The sequence below is a fragment of the Gavialis gangeticus genome, unplaced genomic scaffold, assembly GCF_001723915.1.
Source record: "Gavialis gangeticus isolate Ggan-Ray unplaced genomic scaffold, GavGan_comp1, whole genome shotgun sequence".
Taxonomy (NCBI): Eukaryota; Metazoa; Chordata; order Crocodylia; family Gavialidae; genus Gavialis; species Gavialis gangeticus.
Window position 1 is genome coordinate 35,709,628 of NW_017729000.1, and position 25,867 is coordinate 35,735,494.

Consider the following 25,867-nt stretch of genomic DNA (forward strand, 5'->3'; position numbering starts at 1 on the left):
ACAGTAGAATTCCAGTGCATTGGAGCAGCCTCTGCATTTGTATATATCTATATATAGATATCTGTAATACCTATCAACTTGGATGACAAAAGGAGCAACAAATTTTCTGTTTTGAAAGAACAGCCGAACACATTGCAAAAACTGTCCTGAACATAATCCTTATTGATGTGAATTACTCTTATTGTAGATTAGGGGCAGAAAACTTGTCTGATATTTCTTGGAGAGGTCAACATAATTATACTGATGGAACTATAGATCGGAAACCATCTTTTTCAAATTTAAGAGAAAAAGATTATTCCTAAATTGTCAACATGTTCTGTCTGTTATTCCAGAACTGATTAATTATGTCCTGAATTGACCAGGGTAATCTCTCTGTTAGACAGACATCCTAAAAAGACTAGAATGAAAAAGGAAAGTTGCGACTAAATCTTACTTTAATATCTGCTGGTCAGTATATATAAATTACTTTTAATTACTATTTCAAAAGCAATTTTTAGGTTGTGTTTCAGTACTACAGGATATATAGAGAATAAATTATCTCACAATTTATCTGGACTAGCTGAACTGTTTCTTGCGAAGAACTGCAAGAAGAATGAGACAGAAGTGCTCCAACATCTAGGAATGCCATGAATACAGGATGCGAAACTCTGTATGAGGTTCCTACAATAAATCTTCAAAAACATTTTCCTTTGTGGAAAATGTATAGAATAAATGTGTTTTAATGAACTACCCTTACAAACCACTATATTATACTTCTTGTACTACATCATCGCTTGAAACTTGTAGCAGCTTTTAGAGAGACATGTTACTCCAGATGTGCTCATCTGCTTCACAGACTGAAGATAGCCTTCAAAATAGGATCACTTGGAGAATGAGGTTTTCCATTTTCTAACTGAAGCAATATTTCAATATACTCAAAATGGATATCTGCCTTCAGTACCCAGCAGCAATAACAATCAAACTATGTCTGAAGTTGGCACTGTTCCAAGTTGAATAAAGTGGCTATTTGTACAAATCACTGCACTTTGGGACTGTAGGAATTTCTAAAATCTCCAGTTTAAAAGGAGTTCAACTTAAAGAAGAGAAAGACAAGTTTTACCTAGTACATTCAGTCCTTTCCGTGTACATAGTGGATTAGGAAATATGGTTAAAAAGTTCAGATGCTGCTATAATGGAATATAGCAACATTCTGGAATTGTCTATTAATCTTTTTCATTTTATTTTACTTTTTAGACTAACACTCATTTACAAACATGAAAATCTAATTTATCAGTACATTTTATTCTGATGTTTCCTTTATATTCAAAAGAAAAAACCTCTCTCAATGTACTGTAAAAGCTGGACATTTCTTATTAGAGACACTAAATATGCTAGCACCTAGCTGACGATCTCCGAAATGGTCTTTCTAATCTAGTAGCTCATCTCACTGCAGCACTAGACATCACAGTAAATACACTACTGTAAATTTTTAAACCACTGTGAGAACGAAATATTCAGGCAAAAAATGACTAGTTACAAAATATGGAATTTATCCCAAGGCCACAGTTCAATACGCAGTTCCAATTATTGCCAAGTGTACTGAATACTGGTCCTTTTGACATTGCAATACAAACTCTGAAGCCATTGTAAACAAACCTCCAATTCCAAATACATGTATAAAAATATTGTTATTTTTTTAATAAGCTCAAATTTGAGAATACATCTAAAAAATGAAGAACTAACCATCCTTCAAACCAGTAAAAAAGGAATTGAAGCTATGCTTGATTACTCATAAAGATGATCGACACTTCAGATTTACAAACAGATTTACAAACACTACTGCTATTTTAGTCCTTAGTCTCTTTTGGGAAGATTCTATAAACTCTGCCAGGTTTTATGGTGGATTTGATATTGAAAGTGGTGGAAATCAAGAGTTTGCTTGATCTAGACAGGTCCTTTCTAAAGCCTTCCTGTTCTTCGACTCAAACCTAGTTCACAGAGGTGGTCTTGCCAAGATTCCCCACGTGCTGCTGATTTGAGCAACCACATATCCTCAGAAACACAGATAAAAGTACAGTTGCAGTAGTAGCTGCTACTGCCCTTCTCTGCTTTTTGCTTACAAGGCAAGGAGATTTTTTTGTATTTCCTCCCTGTTTTATATCAAATACCATGATTACTGAAGTGTGTTTAATGCCGTAACACTTTACTGTCGTTATAAGAAGACATTTTTAAACTACATACAACTTTTCTTTTTCCTTTTGTTGATGACACCCCTTTTTTTAAGTCAATGTTTTGAAACGTACAACGGAAATTCTGCTGTTAGAACAAGGCTAACAAGGACTAAAACAAATAGATTAATAAACCATCTACATCAGATTACATACAAAACAGATTTGTTTAGCATTAAAGCCCAAAATATTTTGTGCCAGACACATAAGGAGCTGGAATTCTCTCTTTTGGAAGCTTGTTTTTCAGAGGATGTATTGCATATTAAAAGTTCAATACTGGTTATGTGTACTGGAGTACATCAAACAAACCCCTCTAATATTTTACTTATAAATGCCCAAACATGGCAAGATTCCACTTCATTAAAATGGCAATATCCAGCAGCTTACCACTTTTAAATTTAAAAACATTTACAGTAAAACCACTGCTTTTTTCCTTTGGTTCCCATTGATTTAAACAATGCAGTAATGTCATCCAAGTGGAAAGCAGCTCAGCGTAAAGACATCTGGGACTTCAGCTGAAATTCGGCAACCCAAGAAGAGCACCAACAGCTCCAAAATACCCCTGTTTATTTAAAGAAAAGAGCTGTCATTCTAAGTTTGAACCATAACATTTAAAATTCAGTATTCAGATATACATTTCTTAACCCAAAGTGAGGACTTGAAAAGAACGTTTACTTGTGCTACACTGTCCTTCATGCGAAGTTTCCAAAGCTCTACAAACACAAACCCTTTGCTCTTAAAAGAATGCTTGCCCTACTTGACTCTTTTCCCTAAAATTTATGAATCTCATTAGACTCTTTCATTTACTAATGTATCTTAAGCATTTCCAGGCATGTATCAATGATACTTGACCACACACAGCAAATGCTTTTCAGAAGAACTGAGAAATGACAACTGCCCTGTGACCTTTAACATTCACACCAATGTACTACTCTAAACTTCTCCTCCTAATTCCACCCTAGTCTCCTACAGGTAACATCTACTAGTAGTAAGTAGCTTGATAGTGTAAGTTCTGCCCCTGCTCAGTAGTGGCCTACACTCTAGAACTCACTGAAGCAAGAGACAATGACCATAGAATAAAACTGTTTTTGGAAAGGCCCAAACATAGCAAGCTACACTCTGGACTGAATCTTTATGTTGCAGACAAACGCAAGAGCCATGCCTTTGTTATAAAACCCCTTCTCGCACTTAATTGGAAAAAATGCTAAAAGAGCACTATTATGATCTCCAGAGACTTCTAGACCTTGCCAAATACCAGAATCTAAAACCAAACCAAGCAAAACCCACAGACAATTAGCAAGGAAGTACAACTAACAACTACAGATACTATCACTGAGATGCCTGCTCCAACAGTCATCTTGGTTCCATATTCAAACTGGAACTAAAAGGGAAAAAATGGAGAATTGATCAACTAAAAAGATCTGATACTGAATGTCATATACCACTGGCATTCTGTAGGCTTGTAGTAGATCTATCAGAGTTTACTGGTCATCTTCCAAGAGGCAACAAGTTGACACCCTGGCTGAACCATAAGACTTACCTGCAGTCAAACCAGGACATGTTCTCTCAATATGAAGAATCAGCTAATTTTGCAGAATGTACCTGTAGTCAGGTGTTAGACCACCACTAAAAGTAAACAAATGGTTTTCCTGAAATTTGAACTGTTCACTGTAAGCAGCAGTTGTATAAAGATTAAAAGGTCAACTAGGATTCTGACCTGTGACCTTTCAAGATGTGAAAATATGCTAACAAAGTATAGTATAAATGTCCAGTCAGTGCCACTTCTTTACATCCCTCAAACTGTAAGGCTGCAGAAAGATGCATCCCATACTTATTGCCCTGTTGAATAATCATCTACTCAGAAAGGAAAGGAAAGAAACCTCTTCAGCAGAAGTTGATGGCATTAAAATATTTCTGCATTGTCTCCAATAAACTATGGGGCAAATGGAATTTTCCTCAAATGACTAAAGTCTTTCCCTTCAAGTCCTACTTTGAACTGACCCAGAGAACTGATACAGGCAACTGCTTCTGCAAGACCTAGAATACTAACACCTACCATCAACTTTACATATCAAGATGGAGCTGCAAGATGGAAATATTGTTAAGTAATGTTATGTAAACGACATCTAGTAGCTCCATATATCCCAGAGTTCTCAAAAAATTAGCATAAGTTAACACAGCATAAAAATGAATTCAGGTAAAACGGAGACCATGCATGTTCAATGCATGCACTACAAAGGGTTTAATTTTTCTGACATGTTCAGTTCTTGAGGCTATTTGCCATCAAACTTCAATGATGCATAACCTTTTCAAATCCCTTCACTGCTTGTAGACGTGGTAGTGAAATGCCTAGGTGTTCAACTGACCAGAAGATTTCCTCATCCTAATAGGACAAACTTCACCATTAAAATTTGCCTATTGATTCTTCATGACCCCCTAATCAAAACTACTTATTGAAAATTAACACTATTGTGAGCATTCTGAGTATCTGATGGGTGTCTGGATATTACTTTTAAGAGGTGGGTTGGAGATTACAAGTAAGAATTTCTTTATTTGTAAGTGTTTATAACATACCTCATGTTCTAGGAACAGAGCTTTTAGCTGGCCTTTTGACCAGTAATCCAGTGCGTATGCAAGAAGCTTCATTGACAAAGTATTCACACGTAAAAAATTGCCAACAAAGACAACTCTGTTTATTTTCTAAAGCAGAAAGAAAAAAATTGAGCATTATATAATTCCAGTATCCAGAGCAGCTTTACAAATCTTTGACATAAAAATAAGTTGTCACATCTATCAGTATATAATTTCGGTTCAATCTTTAAAGCATTCCAGAACTAACAGAAAAGATCAGTAGTAGAGACATTTAAAATCTAAGGTTGCACAGTTTTACAAAATAGGAATTATTCAAAAAAAGTGAAACAATCCAAACAAAAAGTACAACTAAACCAAATATCTTATTTGTGGTAGAGCAAGACTCAGTGTCTTCATAGCCCTGTACAATGCTGCTTGATCCATATGCAACAAGGCAGCACTGTAAAGAAGCCAAAGACATTGAGATATTACAGATGTTCCCTGGCTCTTAACACATGCAGAACAAGACTGTTAGAAATGAAATTAAAATGCATACTAGGCAAGTGATAAACGTAGTCAAATTTAATTTTCAGTTTCTTCACCGTATTCTCCAATTGTGGAGACATTTGAACTGAAAATAAAACTGATGAGATTAAGCTCCAGTGACTGAATGAGACTGAGAATTAAACATATAAAATAGGAGAATATTTTACTAGAGCACCTACTAGTGACATATGAATATTCATTCAAATTAGGATAAAACTTGTGGCATGTCCATCTGTTACCTGTGCTCAAAGGAATAACACTTATCTGCCTAATCCCCTTTTCATTGTGAGAAGTTAATTTTAAGGTACAGAAATATTTATTAACTCTGCTCAGTGGTGGTGTGGGGAAAATGAAGCTCTTTAAGAAGAGTTTAACCTGGGACCAGATTATATTTAATCAGAATCTTACAGTTATTACATAGCATCATTACTGGAATGAATTAAGGTCAGTCTAGGGGTTTACTGGATTACTGGGGTTTATTTATTCACATACTTAAGGTATAACAATTTGATTTCCTTTGCTTATTATATTTTTTAGTTACTAATGTGTACTCTTATCCTTCCCATTTTAATGTAGGCTTTTCTTTGTAAGAAAGCAAAGACCCAACCCCCCACCCCAAAAGCCCTTTACTGGAAGAAGTTAAATACTAAAGAAAGTGAGGGAGGGATCACCAATGGAGATGAAGACACTCTCTTATTTCTTTTTTTATAGTGGCTAGTAGCATCTTCATTGGAAGCTACGCTCCATCTTGCTGACTACCAAAGTAGAAAAAGCCTTCTCCTCTTCCAGTCTTCTTTCCTATTCCAGCCTTCACTGTGCAGTTCTAGGGCCTCTATATTTCTTGTTTCTTGGCTCTCATTGCTATTCACAGTTCTATGCAAACGGTAGCGGAAATAATCCTCAAATTTATTCTGGGACTATGAGACAAATCTCTGAGAAGATGCAACGGAGCAATCCTTCTTCAGATTCATGGCAACTGATGTTTCAAAAGTGAAATTTTGCAATAGTTAAAAACTATTTTTATAAAACAGCTCAAATTCAGCAAAACCCAATGCTTTTTTCACCACATTTTTAAATGGGAGAAGACTTTCATTTATTATTCATATATTATACAAAATCAGGATTGGAAGGGGACCTCAGCAGGTCATCTGGTCCAACCCTTTTCAAAGCAGGACCATCCCCAACTAGATCACTGCAGCCAGGGCTTTGTTGAGCCAGGCCTTAAAAACTGCCAAGGATGGAGATTCCACCACCTTGCTAAGTAATGCATTCCAGGGTTTCACCACTCTCTTAGAGAGAAAGTTTTTCTTAATATCCAACCTAAAATTCCCTTGCTGCAACTGGAGACCATTGCTCCTTGTTCTATCATCTGCCACCACAGAGAACAGTTTAGCTTCATCCTCTTTAGAAACGCCCTTCAGGTAGTTAAAGGCTGCTATCAAATACCCTCTCAGTCTTCTCTTCTCTAGACTGAAGTCCAGTTCACCTTGGTCTCTCCTCAGAAATCATGTACTCCAATCCCCTAACCATTTTTCACTGCCCTATGCTGAACTCTTGCTAATTTGTTCACATTCTTTCTGCAGTAGGGGCCCCCCAAAACTGGACACAGTACTCCAGATGTAGCTTCACCAGTGCCAAATAGAGGGGAAGAATCACTTCTCTCCATCTGCTCGCAACGCTCTTATTAATGCAGGCCAGTATGCTGCTAGCCTTCTTGGTAACGTGGGCACACCACTGACTCGTACCCAGCTTATTGTCCACTGTAACCCACACGTTCTTTTCTGTAGAGCTGCTGTTTAGTCCGTTGGTCCCAAGCCTGTAGCAGTGCACGGGATTCTTCTGTCCCAAGTACACGACTTTGCACTTGTCCTTGTTGAACTCATGCAATTTCTTTTGGACCAATCCTCCAATTTGTCTAGGTCACTCTGAATCCTAGCCCTAACCTACAGCATATTTACTACTCCCCCCAAGCTTGGTGTCATCTGGAAACCTGCTGAGGGTGCACTCCATCCTATCTTCCAGATCATTAATGAAGATCCTGAACAAATCTAGCCCTAGGACTGACCCCCTGGGGCATTGCACTTGAAACCAGCTGCCAACTAGACATTTAACTATTGAGCACTACCCGCTGCGCTCAATGATCCAGTCAGCTTTCTACCCACCTTACAGTCCATTCATCCAATCCATACTTCCTTAGCTTGCTTGCAAGAATGCTGCGGGAGACTGTATCAAAAGCCTTACATCCCATCCACTGCTTTCCTCGCCTCCACAGAACCAGTTCTCATCACAGAAGGCAATCAGGTTAGTTAGGCATTACCTGCCCTTGCTGAATCCATGCTAACTTCCCGATTGCTATTACTACTAGAGAATGAATTCTCAAGCCAGATGAATCTTCAAAGGCATTCTGAACTGCTGCAGAGCCAATGGAAGTCTGTTTGCTTCATCTGAAAATGTGGTAACCGACTTGAGAGGACAACTGTTAAATATTAGCAGTTCAAGTAACTGGAGACCCCACAGTAAGAATATAAAGTTTTTCTGACACTTCTCCCACCCTCCTTTGAGATTACCTCATTAACAGCACACATCCGTGCTATAGACCCAATGTTATTGGTGATGGTAACCAGTGTGGCTCTAGCCAGGTCTTCTTTACTAACAGATTCTCTCTTCTCTTTGTAGATCATATTCCCAAAACTGGAAAAAAGAGGGGGCGGGGGAAAAAGTACAGAATGATACATTTTGCATTTACAACAGGTTTTAAGTATAGTTTCCATGCCGAGAGCAGATTTAGGGGGATGGGTATACAAATTACTTTCTATGAGTCAGCTGCTTTACGGTAGCTGCCTCAGGGCATGCTTTTACCCTGTGGCAGATGAATGCTAAACCATGCTAGCTTTACCTTTCACCTGTCATGGGCTGAGAGCATGCACATGGACAATCACAGTGCAGCAGATACCATGCATTAAATCCCAGTCCCTTTTTTCCTTGGAAGTAATTAATTTAATTTATCTGCCCTTACATCTCCTATTTATTCCAAATTTTAAATAATCTTTTTTTTTTTTTTCTTCCAAATCTTCATTAAAAGATGATAATTTAACAACTGAGATTATGATGTATTTATTGTTGCTTCTCTTTCTTTTCTGGAAATTTCCAGACCAGCTAAGAAAATGAGCCCCCATAAACTTAAATCCTTCTTTTTAGGCTATGAAATTTAATGAAGATATAGCTTGTCACATTATTTTAGAAAGTAAGAACGTAGGAGGTGCGGTACTGGGTCAGACCAATCGCCCATCCAGCCCAGTACCCCATTGCTGACAGCAGCAGGAGTAGATGCTATGGAGAGAGAGCACTGAACTGGATATACCTAGAATGATCTCCCCTATTCAATACCCTCCCTGGCACCAACCATTATTGGTTTAGAGATGCTGGAGGAAACATCTCCAGCCGATGTTTCCTTTTCCTGGGTGCTACTATTCCATGCTAGACAAAGCACAGGGAACTAATTCTGAGTCTCGACAGCCAATTCTGCAGCTTCTGAAAAGTCAGCCTTTATTCCTCACTTCACATGTAATCCTTATGTTGCTCTCCAGGTAGCTGAAGCAAAACTGAGGGGCATGTAAATAAGAGAACATTTACTCACTATAAAACACTCCAAAACTGAAATTGGTATTCATTTTGGAAGCGTCATGAAATCCCAGAAGAGAAAAAGCAGAGAGAGATAGCATACAGGAGATGCCAACTTAATATAAAAAATAGAAATAAAAAATTTCCCTGGGGAGGAAGAGCCCGTTTAAAGAGAAAAATAAATTCAAACATCCATAGAAACAGTTGATAGTCAGCAGAAAGACTGATAGTAAGTGCATTATTTGTCCATATTAAAAACTGTCTGCTTCAAGTTCACTAGCCTTTCCTCTCTAGTTTCTCCCAAGTTCCAGCTTCCAAATACCTAGAAGCTAATGAAGCACAGACCAACTAATAAGCAAGCTTGCAGAGTGAAGTATTAACTGGCTGCTGTTGGAGGACTGCCCAACCGTCAAATTTGCTGGTGGCATAATTACCCACCGAACTGAAACTGGCTTAAAACAGCTTTACACTTACAAAACATTGTGACGAGCTAACAATTGGGTTTGACAGAAGCTGCAGAATAATCAGTTATTCTGAACGTTTAATACAGAGAAACACTAAAGCCCAGAACTGAGTGATAAGTTCATATGTTGAAATGAAAAGCAACTCCCAGAGCTGACAAATTGTGGCAATTAATTTACAGAAGCCCAAAACTTTCCAAGTTGAACAACACTAAGTCAACGATTCCTTAAAATATGCATATTAACTTCACCACTAGTGACTCTGGCTTTGTCTACATCAAAAAGTTCTGCTGACTTAGTTAAGCTGACTAGAAGTGTGAAAAGATCCCACGTGCAGCTATGCCAGCAAAACTCTCAGGGCAGACTAAGCCTTGTAACATAGACTAAGCTATAGTGACAACAGCTGAAATTCTAACTTCTCTCACTGCTAGCTATTCCAAACCTCGAACTTATGAATGGGCAAAACAAAGTACTGTAATAGGGGCAGGGGGTCATAGCTGTGAAATCAGCACGTATTAAGCCACTGTGTGGACGTTATTGCTCAAAATTTATCTATTTGCCTTAATTGACTGCAGAGGGATTAACCTACAATGAAAAATGTTCACTTGGAGTAACAGCAGCTTTAATTTATTCTCAGTAAACCCACATTGTAAATTAATTTGTTTAAAATTTCCCAGAGTATCCCCAAAGTATCTGCTGCAAAAAAAGTGTCAGAAAACACCCAAAGATATTTCACAATCAAAAAACCCTCAAAAATCACAATTAAAAATAAATCGTTCCTATGCTTTGTGTTTATATGCAATATATAAATAAAAACAATGGCTAAAATATTTTGCAACAGTTCGACTGGCTGATCTACATGTACAAAAACAAGTGAAATCAATCTAGAAAGGAAGAGATTGCAAAAGAGAGGAAAAATGGTGGCAGGTTAAATACTGGCTACTACATTCTCAAAGACCTTGGCCAAAAATGCTAAAAATTCATCAAGGAGCTTTAACAATTTTTTCTTTTTTTTTCCTTGACTCTCTTCTGATGTGTCACTTAGGGCATTAAAATATATATATATATTTGCATACGAGGCTGTGTTTCAGCTGCTGGGGTCACAATATTCTACAAAAGGCAACTATTGTAGTATTCCTCTCTTGCCAGCAATCAGATGTGTTCACATGATTTTAAAAATCTCATAAGAGTATGTATATTTAAATACAAACACAGTTTAATTAGCTGTAAAAATAAGTACACAAAAAGCAATTATTCCTGATAAGTGATAGTGAACTAACATCTCTTTAAAATCCTTCCATTTCTGTATTAATGGGGGGGAGGGGAAGGGGAGGAAGGGATTCTCAACAGCAGTTTGTTATAAGGCAACAAGCAAGTCTTTGCTTACCTAGATGCTACTGCCCATCCTGGCAAGCCAAATCGTTCATAGTCTCCTCCATAAATATCACGGACCAGCTTGTCAGCATGTGTACTATCCCCTTTGGATGCCATTTCAAGAGCTTCTTCAAAACTTTCACAGCCAGTTAATAAACTGCATAAACCTAAAAAGGTCCCTCCACCTAGACTAATTAAAAAAGAAATAATTACTTTTACATGGTAATTCCTTTAATTAATTAATGATCTCTGCATTAGGTCATAGATTAGTACACAGTGCAACTTGCTTGCTAAAGAGTTAACTGTGAATCAAGATAAAAGTGTTTATGTGAACTTCATCTGTCAAGCTAACTGAACAAAAATATAGAATGATTTAGAACTGTAGTTCCAGGGAAATATTTTCCAATAAGTAAAGTTACTCAATTTTCATACTGGGAACTGCAGGAAGCAGTTGTTTGAAAACTTAATATGAGACTCATTATTCTGTGTACCAATTATAACTTGCTGTTTAAAATCACTACCTTGTTCCAGTTACTCTCTTGTAGTTGTCTTTGGAATGGACTGCTAAAATACTGACTCCTGAACCAATATTTACAACCAGCAGTGGGTATGGGTCATCCAGGTTAAAAGGCATCTTTTGGCATCTCTCAGGTTCCGAGGCATTTTCAAAGTAATAGCACTCTGCCTGGCCATTAAAACTGACTGAATCTATATACAACAATCCTTTGACAAGGCAGTCAAGCTCATCCAGTTTGTGCAGCTGCAGGTTTCCAATCTGTGAAAAAGAAAAGGGCAATGTTAGTAATTCATACAATAGGTATGTTGGTCTTACCTATATGCAGATGCCTTTGCTTTCAGCTCACGCCAGTTAGCAACCACTACTGCCAAACACAAGCACAAATGCAAATCTATTTCATTCTGGTGGTGCCATACACTGCTGCTCAGTAGCTTTTCCAGTATGAAGTGTATTCTGGGCATTATCCCAGATGCCAAGGGGAAAACGGCAACCAACAAAAAGCATGCAACTGTCTATACATGCCTTCTTCTTGCTACTATATGACAGTAAAATAACCTTTCACTGGACTAGAACTTAGTAAGCTATTTTGCTACCACTGAGCAAGAGAGGCGAGCTTTAAGCCACTGTAAAAAAAAAAAAAATTACTAGCTTTTTTCTGGGTCATTCCAGACCAGATTTTTAGCAAACACCCCCAAAATCACCCTCAAATATTCTCAGTCAATTTAACATATTTGCAAACCTACTTAGCTTTTTCTATTACCTCCGGAACCATCTTGAACACAAACATTCATTTGTAAAGTGACAAAATATAAATGCCTCAAATGTTTAAAAGCTTTAGTTAGACCACCACTTCAAGGATCTCAAGAAATCTAAGATGCAGGCCTTGGTGCCAGAAGTTCACACAGCAGTCATCTCAATGAGCAGAGGCCACATACATCCATGCTCTTCTGGCAGCTCTGCTGTGTTGCAGAACATTAACTGCACTGCAGGGAGGCCTCAGCTTCTGACAGTATGATGGCAAGCAGCAGTGTCTACACCCAGCTTCTGCTACCTACCAGACGGTGACAGAAACGTTACTCAGTTTGGTGGAGGAAACTTTACTCTGCCACCAGCAAAGATGCTTTAAGTATGTGCACGGTCAGAGTTTAAACAGCAGATTTTCCAGCTGTTCTGCAGTATAGACTAAACCAGGGGTGGGCAAAATGTGGCCCGCCAAGTCATTCTATCCAGCCCGCAGGGCCCCTGAAAAATTTAGAAAATTAATATTTACCTGCGCTGGGCTGCCTGTCATGCAGCCCTTGATGGCTTGTCAAAACTCAGTAAGCAGCCCTCCACCCAAAATAACTGCCCGCCCCTGGACTAGACCCTGGCTTGTATTATAATGTTTGGCCTGGATAACTGTCAACTAGCAGAATAAGGATTCTCCTTCCTCGACCAAAAATCTGACAGACCTTTGTTGCAATGCTGGTTCTAGTCTATTAAAATGGTGTGCTTTTTTTATTATTTTTTTTATTTTAGAATCTTACAGGAGAAATCTGAAGACATTTTAAAACAATAGGTGAAATGCAAAAAGGGAGTTCTTCATTTCAGATACTGTTTCAGAAGCCCACCTGTTTAACAACATACACAATAGTTGAAATATAAAAATAGCCATTTTTGCCAGAAGGAGTTAAGAAGCATTTTAAAATTCCTGGCAAAAAAGAATCCCCTGTAGAAACTGTTTATTGTGTTACAGAATAATAACAATGTATCAGACTAGTCTCCTTAGACTTGATTCACTCTACAAAAGTGGAACAGCAGATTAAAGTCACTTCACAGAAAGACTAGGAAGAGCTACCAATGACTGTATAGGACAGAAGGTCCAGAATAAGCATAATGACACAAAGGTTTAAACTCAAGTGCCTCCCAAAACAGAAAACAAGAAGTGAAAAAGATTTTAGAACAAGTGAGATCTCTCTTTATATCTAGGTACTGCAACCTATTTCATTACATGAATGGAATTTTCCAGTTGGCTTTCAAGATCAGATCTAACAGTAATCAAGACCATCTTCCTTATTTATACATAATATAAATAATTGAGACTAACAATTGTACACACCAGGAATCACATTTCTATGAGGTTACTGATTTAACGTCTATCGAATTACTCACTTATTTAACGCACAAGAACTGAAATGATTCCTACTACCTGTTGTATACCAATTAACCAGCCACAGCCCAAGCTTTTACACTGTCTACAATACTAGCAAAGTTAGACTACCTACTGTGCGAAAGTCTTCTTCAAACTTATAAGCACCACCTCCTGTGGCACAAAGCACTGTGTGTAGCGTTGAAAAGTTTTTATTTCTTCCCATTTGAATAAAAGTAGGCAAGTCATGAGTTGGGAATCGAATAAAGTGCAAGTTTCCCTTTCGGCCGAAAAGTGTCAAGTCTTTCAGTTCAAGGTGGACATCTCGAATGCCAGTGGATCCATAGGCTACATTGGAAGTCAAATATTTGCGGATACTCTTCAAGCTTTCAACTTCCTCCTGCTCTTCTTCTGCAGTGATATCAATTGGTTCAAAGTATGCAAGTTTCACCAGGGTTCCCCCAATGTCCATACCAAACCATGGGAAAGCTGTAAAAGTTAAACAAACAAACATCACATTAACGCTGTTACAAGCCAAAACTAATATACAGTAAAAACTCTGTTATCCGGCATCCCCCAGGAACAGGGGATGCTGAATAACAAAATATGCTGGTTAACTGAGTGGCCCTGGCCGCTGCGTCTCACACCACATCTGAGGTGTCCCTCTGCCCCTCCCATGGCATCGCCACCCCTCCTGCGGGGCCACAGAACAGGGAGGCAGGTTCCGCACAACCTGTTATGCCCCCGGGGTCATGGGGGCTCTGCAGCACAGGCTACTTTGCCCTGAGCAATGGGGGCCGGAGAAACTGTAAGTGCCAGGGTGGGCACTTCCAGTTTCACTTTATCTTACAAGCAGGCATGCCAGTTAGTGGAGCATGCTGGCTTGTAAGATGCCAGATAACAGAACTTTTACTGTACACCTGTAAATTATAATTGTGACGGCATACCTTTTGAGCTAGGAAACAATATGATTACTTTGCTTCAAGGCAAGTCCAAAGAACAACTTGGAATTTAGAACCAAACTATAAAGAAAGTGGCATTATCAGCAATTCCTTTAAAATTATCTTTGTATGTGTGCACTACTGGGTCCAGTTAAAGCAGATCATGAAGTGGCATCCTTTTTGAAGACTAAATACCATATACCATAAACCAATATCACAGAATAACCTCTGCAACAGCAGTAGGCAATGTTTTTGGTCAGAGTGCCGAAAAAAACACAATGTCTACCTTGTAAGGTGCTGGAATGCCAGGAAAAAAAAACTGGAGTGGGGGGTACATGGCAGGATGCACTGCATATTAATATAGTTAATAATCATAAATGCTGCTTGTTTTTTTAAAACAGTAAATACCAGGTTTTTTAAAAATTTGAAACCTGGTAACAATAAACAGAACTTCATACACTACCCTTTATTGCTGTGTATTCTTTTTTTGCTAAGCATGTTGTGATATTAGAGAACCAGACACACACATGCACGTGCAAAAACATAGAACCACATGCATTCTAACAGAAAAGCAGACACACAAGCAATGACACATGTGGACATGCACACATGCCCAGAACCAAACACACATGTGCAGACATGCACATGCAGAAAGAAACACAAAGAACCAGACACACAGACTCACGCACACAAAACCAGAAACACCCACACAGAACTAGACACGCACACAAACAAACAGACACATGAACACTTGCACACACATGGCTGTGCTGCTGGGCCGCAGAACAAAGACGGACTACCCAACGACGCCTGCCACAGCCCCTGTGTTTCACTGGGGAGCCAGCTCAGGCTGCAGTGTGGCCCACTGAGACTCAGCCCCATCTGCCCATGAGCCAGCTGCAAGGGTGGCACTAGGGTGGCTATAGCCACCCCAAAATTTTCCTTAGCCCCCCATAGCCACTCCTCCAGCACTACCCAGACCAGTAACTCAGCCTGTTCCACTCCTGCCTGCAGAGCAGTCCTCCCTGAACCTCCCCCAACACTGGGAACAGGCTGGCACTGCCTCTGCAGCGGGCTCAGGCCCTGGGTAGCTGCTGCCAGCCTTGGATTCCTGCTCAATAACACGCAAAATATTCTGCTTCCCATGCAAACCTTGATAAAGGAAGTTCACCTATAATTTTTAAAAAGCATTCAAGACTAAACAGTGTGTTGCCCTTTGAACGATAGTTTGTTTACATGCTTAGCTCATGGATTGCAAAGTGCCTGGCAACAAAACTGACTTACTAATTACTGGAAAAACAATGGTAAAGCCAATACTTAATCCTCCATCTAACAGTCACTTTCTCTTGATCTCAGAATACAATTAATATTTCCATTGAAAAATGGCACAATTTCACTGACTTCTACAGAGTATGGCTGACTGTCTTAATACTTTTCCTGAAAGATACCTAATACAAATCTAAACTCTGTTTGAACATGCAAGTCAGCAACAAACATCAATCAGTTAAAAAAAATTCTTTAGTGCTTCAGGGAGGGGATGGAGAAAGCAGTAGGAAACTGGCTATGAAATCACACATTCAAGAATGTGCATAAAGCACTGGAAGGTCTTGCACACTGACAGCACTGGAAAAAAAGTGTAGTAATAATCATAGAATGCTACACTATTTGTTGAATAAGTAAAATGCACAGGCTTTACATACCCAAAATTTCCCCTACACTGAGTCAGTGGTTCTCAGTCTGGACCCTGTAGGCCAGATGAATGGCGCAGGCCTGACCCATGGGCCAGATCAGGCTCTGCTTCGCCTCTGGTGCCCTTGACCACCTCAGCCCTGCTGAAGGCTGATCCTGGTTGGGTGGGGTTGGCACTGGTCCCTGGGGACCAATCCCAGGTCATGGGGGGCAAGGCAGAGGCAGTGTAGGACTCTGTTGCCCCACCTGGCCAGAATGAGGCTCTGGGGGCCCCATGCTGCCCGAGCCCAGCCTCTGCCCCAGGACTGGGTCTCACACTTACCAGCATGCCTATCTAGTAGACAGTCCAGGATCCATGGGGAGATCTGTGGGCTAGAGCTGACCTGCAGGCTAAGGGTCGAGCATCCCTGCTGTAAGCTATTCAGATTATTTCTAGGAAAAATTGACAACTACATGAACTGAGATCTAATTATGTAACTGGAGAAACACAAGTAAGAATGTTTTGCTTTAGTATGTAGATACCTGCTCGGTTTGCAACTCTTTCCCCAATTTAACAATATTTTTCATTTTCAGATAATGTAACAGGGCCTTGCCCTGCTGCTGGAGGCTTGGGGGAGTTTGAACAGCCCCACATCCCAGAAGCACCTCGCACACCCACCCCAGACCTGGGAGAACTCACTGGAGGCTGAGGAACCAGGTCCTGGGATGTAGAGAGTCCCCCAGCAAGGCAGCTGGCACAGGTGTGGGGAGTGAGAGAGGGTTAGCCACATGAGCCCAGCCGTGGGAAAGATAAGACACTGAAAGCTCCCTCAAGGGACTGCACCTGGCCAGAGAACAGGCTGCCTGGAGTTACCAGGTGTTAAGCAGCCATGGGCAGAGCCCAGACAAGGGTTCTTCTCTGTTTTTTTGTTTGCTTTATCATTTGCTTTGTTGCAGAAGCCTACAGGCTCTGCAAAGCCTCTGAAAGAGAAGAGGCAACCAGGAAGTGGAGCCTGGAAGAACCACCGGAAATCAGCCAAGTACTAACTTATTTAACTTCTTTTGTTTATTTTGCATCCCTACCAAGCCTGGGTGGCCTCTGAGTATTATCTACTAGCCTGGCTGCAGCAGAGGCAAGGGCCCTGAACACCCCTTGGCCAACACCAGCAGCAAAAGTAAAACCAGTCAGCTCAACTAGCATGACCAAACAACCTGCTGCAATCTGCCCAGATTCTTCCCATAACAGCTTACAGACAGCAGTTCACTTCAATATTAAGCAACTTCCCAGAAAGCCACATTTCTTGTGTGGCACACAAATGTCACATTTATCCTAAGATAAAACATTTCATCTTGGGACAAGGTGCAAATCAGACAAGATACCTATGTCTACTGTACCAGGATATACCCTAAAAACATTTCCTGGAAGAGAGGTAACAGTAGTTGAACCCAGAACAGTGCCAAGTATGTCTGTACAGTTACCCTGAGATCATAACTGAATCTATGGCAGAAAAGTTGCACTGCATTCAGTTGCTCAGTAAACTCCGATTAGAAGGGGTGATGTCTGTATATGCCAATCCCAGGATTTTTTTGTTCCAGGACAAACATAGGCACAACTTATCCAGGGACAAATGTAATGCCTGAATAAATACCCTTGAATACATACAGTGTCACAAGATAGAAAGGAGAACCTTTATTTACCCAACAGACCAGAAAATATTTTTAGAAATTGATCCAATCCACTCTGTCAGTATGTAATGAGGACTTTTTCTCCCCTTTTAATGAAATCAAGTATTATACTAAATACAAAGGATCCTTTCTGGTTGATGGGAATATTTTGTAATTACAACATACTTTTTCCTTTGCAACTCACCCAAACGATTGTGAAAGATTTCCCTGTATCTTTTACATTTGTGCAGTAGATATTTCTCATTTCAGCTCTTAATATTTAATCATTTGTAGGAAAACCTTCTCAGTTAGATGTGTACTAACATCTTTGAAAATTGAACCCAACTGACAAATAAATGTAAGGACAAAAGCATGTTTACACTTCATGAATACTCAACAAAAAACAGGTGCAACAGTTTTAGCAAAAACTCTACCCCACCTGATGCAAAATGAAAAACATGCCACTTTTTTTTTTAATTGGAAGTAGATTATGACAGCATTATCTACCTCTATCTTCTTCTAAATTCAGTGATTGGTAGTCTTAACAGTAAATTAGAATTCAGAAATTTAAGCATCTGATTGGTCTTTTCATTTATGTACCACAGCATCAAGTTTCATGCCAGCAGATATTTATTTGGTTAGCCCTGTCAGTATGCACTAAGAAAATCATTCAGGTGTTTTGGGGGGCTAAGGAGTACAACAATGCAAACTTGATATGGCATTTTTTTCCATAAATGCAAAAAGGGAAAAGTCCTGTTAGCTCACTGTACCTAGAAGAGCCAGTTGAAAATAAAATACACGGGCTTCTCAGTTATATAAACCAAGTTAATTCAGTTTATGTGAAGGTTTAGCCCAAGGACATAAGGATGTTTTACTGTCTTACCATGCAAGTAATTATAAACAGGACATTTTTGGAGTTAGCAGAGTTCAAGCTTCCAGGGTGGCATTGACAATGAAGACATGCCAAAATCATATCCATGCTTACTCACGTTAATTACTTAACAGTAAAAATCTAAAGAAAACAGACCTCACTTGAGTAACCTTCCAACTCAGCTAATTTACGCAGGTTTAATTAAATAGTGTGTATGAACCACATATTGGGGAGTCCTTGTAATCCCTGTTCACCCTCTTCATCCCCTCAGTCAGTAAGTTTTTACTGGTCTGTGATCCTTTACTATTATAAAATGGAATATGCATTGTTTTACTAATTAGGTAACAAAAAAAAGTCAGGATATAAGGCTATTACTGATTTTACTCACACATCTTACAGTATTTCCTGCATGCAACACTGTCCTTATTCGATTGTGATACCTGATGCACCACTAACCTCTTACTTGATTACACAACAGCCTTGTACAATTAAGAGGCACACAATGTGATCAACTTGCATATTTCTTCATATGGTCTAATTCTGTTACAACTTACATCACATGCAGATTTTTGCCTTTGCAACATGCCCTTCTGGTATGAGCTGATTCTGAGGCCTTGTTGCTTTTACCAGTGGATGGATATCACAAAAATAGTGTTTTGGACCTAGACTGTATAAAAGCATTCTACATACAGGATTTGTGCATGTATGCATCATGCCAGAGGACAGAATTACAGCAACACAATCTTAGGACCAAGGGGCTGGGGGGGTTGAACCAGAAAACGAGTTAACTGAGTGTAAAAACGGGGTTCATCATTTAATTAATACCATTTTGGTGGTGTGATGGTTGTAGGAACTGTTGTCTGAATAAAGGCATTTCCTAATCCCAATTTTTTTCCTTGCTTATGTCTCCTCAAATTGGTTATGAGGACCATATGAGATTCCAATTATCCAAAGCATTGTTCAGCTCATGCTCATTTAGGGAGAACCACAATTCCCAAATTAGAATGATTCGTGTTTTGCAGCTTGCTGGAGATGTATTGGGGAAAGAAGAACCTTCTGGCCCACCCTTTTTCTGATTTTTTTTTTGTTCTGCCCAGGAGATATGGAAAAAGGAATACAGAGCTCAGTTGTTTTCTTCTCAAGAAGCTTTCACTTAAATCTTGGCCCTCCCAAGGTTGGTCTCCTCCTTATAAAGGTCCAGTGTTCTTACAGCTAAATTAATGGGAAAAAAGAAACAAACTGTTTGTAGTCCATGAGCTTAATTCCCAGAGATTGATCACACCAAACTGATGAAAAATATATCTCCTTTTGTACTCTTCTGGGAAAATGGATTTCAAATGTATTAGAAAGTGAGATACAGAGACCATAGCTAAGGAAAAAATAAATAAAAAAGTTACAAGAAAAAGTAAAAACCAAACTTGCAAAAAATCAGGAAATGCACGAAGGGGTCTTTCACATACACTACAGACCTAACTCAGCTTCTGCAGACATCATAAGAGGAACACAGGACTTTATTCCCCTGACAAAAAGGTCAGTGTTTTCTTTCTTTCCATCACTTCAACTCAGCATATACATTCAGTGGCAGCATGCCGCTCGCCCTCCCACACTGGATCCCCACTCACTGGGCTGCAGAGGTAGCTGCTGCCTGGAGCAGTTCCAGCTCCACTACAGCCTTGCACTTCACTATGGGTGTAAAAACCCCAGCTCCTTACAACAAAAGGTAGTATATCAAGTTTTATTTATAGTTACCAGGTTTAGAATTTTTAGAAAACCTGGTATTTACTGAAAAAAGCAACATTTACGATTAACTATATTAATATGCAGTGTGTCCTGCCATGTACCCCTTGCCTCAGCTTTGTTCTTCTGGCATGCCAGCACATCAGAATCTTACAAGGTAGACATTGTGTTTTTTTCAGCACTCCTGCCAAAAACACTGCCTACCCCTGCCTTAGGCTGCTCCCTGCCCCTCCCTAACAGAACAATTAAATCAGTATCTACATTTTATCAGAAAGACTATCCAACTAATAGATTTTGAGTTCTAAATCAAGTTGCATTGACTGTAAGGTTCTGTAAGAAAATTTACATTAGTCTTGTCTAGGATCATAGGAAAGTAGAGCCTGGAAAGGACCTCATTAGGGTATCTAGTACAGATGCCTGCTCAAGGCAGGATCACCTGGGACTAAACAATCCCAGCCAAGGGTCTGTCCAACTGGCTCCTACAAATTTCCACAACTTCTCTAGATAGCCCATTCTAATGCTTAACCATCCTCACCATCAGAAAGTTCTGCCTAATCTTCAACCAAAAATTTCTTGTGCTGCAGCTTAAGGTCATTGCTCCTAGACTTGTCCCCGTACAGACCAGATTTCTCAAGAGATAGAATGTTGCAACAAGTCATAATTTCATGCCTTTTACTTTTCTGTACAAGACCAACTTGTGCATGAATTGTTTTAGTATGCAAAAGTTTATTGCTTCAGCAGTTTGATAACTTATTCTTCACTTTGGGTGTCCACAAATTACATTAATTTTGAATTTGTAAACACAGCACATAATCTGCTTCATAAGAGACTACATCTCCATTTGAACTCTGGATGGTAATGTTATTATCCTTCAGTTCATAGTTTAAATTAAGCATCTAACTAGTCGCAGGTAAAATATTAACCTGAAACTTGTCTGCAGTCTGTAAAACAGAAAGTGCAGTACAATTTAATGTAACACCTTGTTATCTATTATATTTTATATAACAAAGACAAGTACAAAGTATCATACTTAAAAAAATGCTCAAATAGAAAACAGAGAAAAGTTAGCAAAGTGGCAATATCACACAAAGTATCTAGAGTTATAGTAGGCCATAAGGTGGATACAAGTTTGTGATGCAATCGGGGCACTTTTAAACGTGGGGGGGGGAGACAGTGCTTAAATCAGAGCAGCTCTGAGAGTAGTTTTAATTAAAGTGCTGCTGCATCTCACGTATAAGTTTCCCCGCACTTAAAAATCACCTGAACTAAAGTTTGTTCAACTAGCTTTAGTTCAAGTATCCCTGCCGCCATTTTTTAAAGAACAGGGAAGCTGATACATGATACAAGCAATTGCCATGCTCCAGCAGACTCAATTAATCGAGTCTTCTCCAACGCAGTTGAATTGCAGCGTGTCGGAGTAGCCTTGCCACTCACGTATAGGCACCCTGGGATGCTGCTGCAAAGAAGCCCTCCACTCTCTTTCTGGGATGTATTAACAGGAAGACCATATATGGAGGACACAAACCAATTATTTTGCTACTTACAGAGAACTTTCACTGGGAGCGTTGTGTATTTTGGGGATAACACACTAAGAAAGTTGTAGTCAAACTGAAGAGAGCCCATAAGAGAGCAAAAATGATATGAGGTCTCAAAAACATTATCCAGGAGAAACAGTTGAAAAAATCTTTAGTTTAGAAAACAGGACAAGGGAAAACAGGAAAAAGGTAAAAGGTTGATATGGAAGTCAGAAATAAACTGCTCATCACGTCCAAGGGCACAATAAGCGATATGCGTCTTAATTTGCAGCAAAAGGGAGATTTAGAATAGGTGTTAAAATTTTTAATTCTGTGGACAGTTAAACATTGGAATATTTAATGAGGGATCTTGTGGCATCCCCATTATTGGAAATTTCTAAGAACAGGTCAGACAAACACCTTCCAAGGATGGTCTAAGTGTAGCTGATCCCACCTCAGAACCAAGAGATGGAAAAGACCTGAACATCAGTTAGACCAACACTACGCTTGTAAGGTTCTGTTTTGCAAAAATGTCTTTCTTCAGTATTTCCACACCTTCAATATTCCTAGTTCAACAAACAGGGTGTTGGTTTCGACACTCAAGAGAATAGACTAGTAACTTGTATTTTCTTTTTATACAAAGATCACAAAGAAATGAAAATATCTTCCCTTCATTGCAAGCTTCTCAAGAAAATGAAACAATTTATGACAAAATGTTCATAATGTGGTTCCCTCAAAATTTGTTGTGTGGGAAATAATTTTCTCTCTCAAATGTGCATGTATGAGCGTTCCCTGTTTTCTCCCTCACTCCCTTAAGCTTTCCTTGCAGGATAGATCTAGCGTGCAGGTAGTTTTTTTAAAGACACCTTCTTAGGACTGTCTTTTTTGCAAACTCAGCTCTAAGTTCCTTTTGCAGCAGAGGCAGAAGGACTGTGTTTCCAAAAAGATTTCCTTTTCAAAAAGCTGCAACGTCTCATTACTTTGAGACAGGCAACCCCAGAAGTAGTTAGAAAGATGTTCTTTCAAAATAGCCAATGATTTTTATTGAGAAATCTAAGAATGAAGAAGCCTGGCTGTTCCCAAAGACAGTGGTCTAATACAGTTTGAGGAGCTGAGGGCAGCCAGACATCATTCAGGGCTCCTTTTTGCCATCTGAATGCACCCCCAAACTTCTGCTCAGCTTCTACAAGCAATGCCAAGAGAGCACACAATGCACTGTGGGTGGTGGCAGCTTGCAAAAAGAGCAGGTGCATCTACATATGCTTTCTGGTAGTCTCTCTATGGTTGCAGACACCTTTGGTTGCTTGCAGAGCACTGAATGTAGCTATCAATGTAGATGTGCATGCAGGCAGGTCTATGGGCAGAATCTGTGTTTTGCTGGCAAAACAATGTAGAGTAAGACCAGACCTCACACTGTTTATACCAGAGGAACTACTGAGGAGAGTACTAAGAACTGAGAGTTTCTCAGCATACATGACATTGTGAAAGCTGCAGAAAGTTAAGTCACGTCACGTCACTACTGTATTGCCACCTGGTTTGTGGCAGGAAATTTATCTGTTGCAACCCTTTTCTTCACTGTTCTAGAACATGGTTCGTTGTATATACATTGATATTTATAGCATTCACCCTTTCCCAAATACTCATTTCTGTTTGTAAAAAGCCTTCAGTATATGTTTTCAGCTGGTGTTTGGTGAAAATCATAGATATTAAATAAATATTTTTCCTCTAAGAAAGCATCATTTTTCTGAACTCCTGACACTTTAAAATACCCAGAAATGCATTATGAATTGTTTGGATAAAAGCGATAGTGCTGAGTAACTTTTAACGCCTTACTCAGACACTCAGGCTCAAGTCCCCAAAAATAGTACCACTGGATGAAAAGGAATAACTATCTACAGGAAAACTCATGAGTAAGGGTTTGTAATCTGGTTCCATGGTCCACTTCCAAAACAATAAATTCAATAGGATGCCTAAATAGTTAGTTTTCATATTCAATTGTTAAGATTCTTAGGAATAAGCCTTAACTGTCACAGATGATCCTGTGAGACACCTTCTCTCCAAAGCTAAAATTCTACTAACAAGTACAACCTGTTATGTGCAGCCAGAGTAACATCATTTTACAAAATAATGGTCTATTATAGATTCTTATGGCTCATCACCATTATGAAGTCCCGACAACCACCTTTAAATGTTTGTCTTGGGACAATATTGAAAGAAACGCTATTTTCAAAAGATGTTGTCTGAAAAGAGCTATAGGAACTATAGCTTTCACTAAGACCAATTTTACACTGTCCTGACCAATTCCACGCTGTCCTCAGGAACCTGCCACTGAGGTTAAGGGTAGGTCATGCCTTTCAGTTCCCCAAAAGACAGGGAACATAGATATTAATTGTATGTACTAGAAAAAGAAGATTTCGCATAGAAAAAAGGTCTTCATAATTATAATCAAATCCTTAGTTATAAACTCCTCTGCAACCAGACAAATGTTTTGTGCATTATGTGCATAGTTCAATGTTTTTTTCAACCTTTAGACTTTAAAGGCAAGATAAGCAAAGTGGCTCTGGTCTTGTAATAAATTTACAAACAAGAGGTGGTCAGACTGTTTGGGTCTCCCAATCCAAATGCTTTCCCCTTTAAAATGCTTTAATTCTGCCTGACATATCCAACAACCTTGACCAAAAGCAGAGAAATGGTTCTTTCTGGACCAGGAATCAAGACGACTGCTTTTAGCTTTCACAGGCACGCAACGTAACTTTGGGCAAAACCAAGCCATTGAATCTTCAGTTGTCCATTTGAAACATAGGGGGACTACTGCTCTCACACCAAATCAATCTCAAGTGCTACCAGTAGTCTATGAAGTTCCATGGGATAAGGACTCTCTTACATTTCAAGTGTTTGGTGCCTAATGTAAGGCGGGCTTGATCTACATTTGCGTCCACTGTTGTAGGCTAATACAAATGCTTAATTACACGACTACGTAAAAAGCCTTAAAAATCATCTTACAACACAGATTTTACTTTAAAAAATGATAAAGTTGACTGAAAGTTTCAAAATGAAAGAGGTAAGAGTCTGCTTAGCATCAAATCATGTTTTGAAAACTTCCAAATGAGAGATAACTCAGCATCACACCAGTGTCTCACATGCTGGATAGGCCAGTGAAACTTCTGGGTTATTAGTAAAAGAGTAGGATGCTACCAAAAATATTGTTTCTTCCTTTCAATAGCAAAAAAAAAACACTACACACTAGATTGCTGGCCTAGGTGATCTGACTACCAACATGCTGAGGATCTCTCCTATTTAAAAAGCAGTATTAATTGGGGCTTTTAGAGCCAGGTAATTTTGGAATTCAGCTGATCTCCCCACAAAAGATCAGCTACTCAAGAGCCAGACAAGTGATAATAAAACAGACAACTTCTCCATTTACAAACCACACCATGACAACTACCTCCCCCTCTCCCCTTCCCCAATTCTGAGGGTGGAAAAGTAGAAACACCTTCCTTACTAAACCAGTGAAGAAGTCAAAGAGACAGAGATCGATGTATGTAAATGCACTCGGGCTTACATGGTTTCTTGGCATCCTTGATCTTCATGTCTTTGTCGTGGCAGCGGCGACGGCTGCGTCCCCCGAGGCTGGCGGCTGCGAAGCGGTGCTGGCGCGGGGTGGGTCCCTCTCTCTCCTGATGGGGCGGGAAGTGTCAGCAGCGTCTCAGCGCCGCCGCTCGTCTCTCCTGATCGCGGGCTCGCGCGTGGCTGGCGAAGCGGCGCCTGGCAGGGGGCGGCGGTCTCCTCGCGGGATGGAGGCGGCTCCCAGGCCGCGTCGGGAACGTCGGTCTCCAGCCAGGGGCGGGGATGGAGGCACGAGGGCCGCGGGGAGGGGGCGGAAGCGATGTCTCCCGGCCGCAGCGGCAAGCCTAGGCTGGCCAGGGCCACGGCGGACGTCTATGAGGGCCGGGCCCGTGCGGGTAGAGGTGGCGTCGGCGGCGGAACCTCCTGCCGAGGGAGCCGAGCCCGGCGCAGGGCCCGCCTACATGCGGGGGCGCAGCCAC

At 39.9% G+C, this 25,867-nt stretch overlaps 1 protein-coding gene across 2 annotated transcripts; it reads right to left on the minus strand.

Annotated features, from left to right (window-relative positions):
* Nucleotides 1-1,226: 1,226 nt before the first annotated feature.
* Nucleotides 1,227-25,861, minus strand: PANK3 (pantothenate kinase 3). Of its 2 annotated transcripts, XM_019506514.1 has the most exons (7): nt 25,384-25,861; nt 13,562-13,914; nt 11,302-11,555; nt 10,794-10,970; nt 7,892-8,015; nt 4,782-4,907; nt 1,227-2,769 (listed from the first exon to the last, which is right to left on the minus strand). In XM_019506514.1, the coding sequence occupies exons 1-7, from the start codon at nt 25,409-25,411 to the stop codon at nt 2,719-2,721; spliced, it is 1,113 nt and encodes a 370-aa protein (XP_019362059.1). In that variant the 5' UTR covers nt 25,412-25,861; the 3' UTR covers nt 1,227-2,718. The 2 variants fall into 2 exon arrangements, with proteins under 2 accessions (XP_019362059.1, XP_019362060.1); XM_019506515.1 differs by lacking the exon at nt 25,384-25,861 and having other exon boundaries at nt 13,558-13,640.
* Nucleotides 25,862-25,867: the final 6 nt, after the last annotated feature.

Coding starts and splice junctions, on each gene's coding strand:
- PANK3 (XM_019506514.1), bottom strand. CDS start 25,411: ATGAAGATCAAGGATGCCAAGAAACCAT. Junction 11,556..13,561: donor TTGAAGAAGACTTTCGCACA/GTAGGTAGTCTA, acceptor TCTTTTTCACAG/ATTGGAAACCTGCAGCTGCA. Junction 8,016..10,793: donor GGATGGGCAGTAGCATCTAG/GTAAGCAAAGAC, acceptor TCTTTTTTCCAG/TTTTGGGAATATGATCTACA.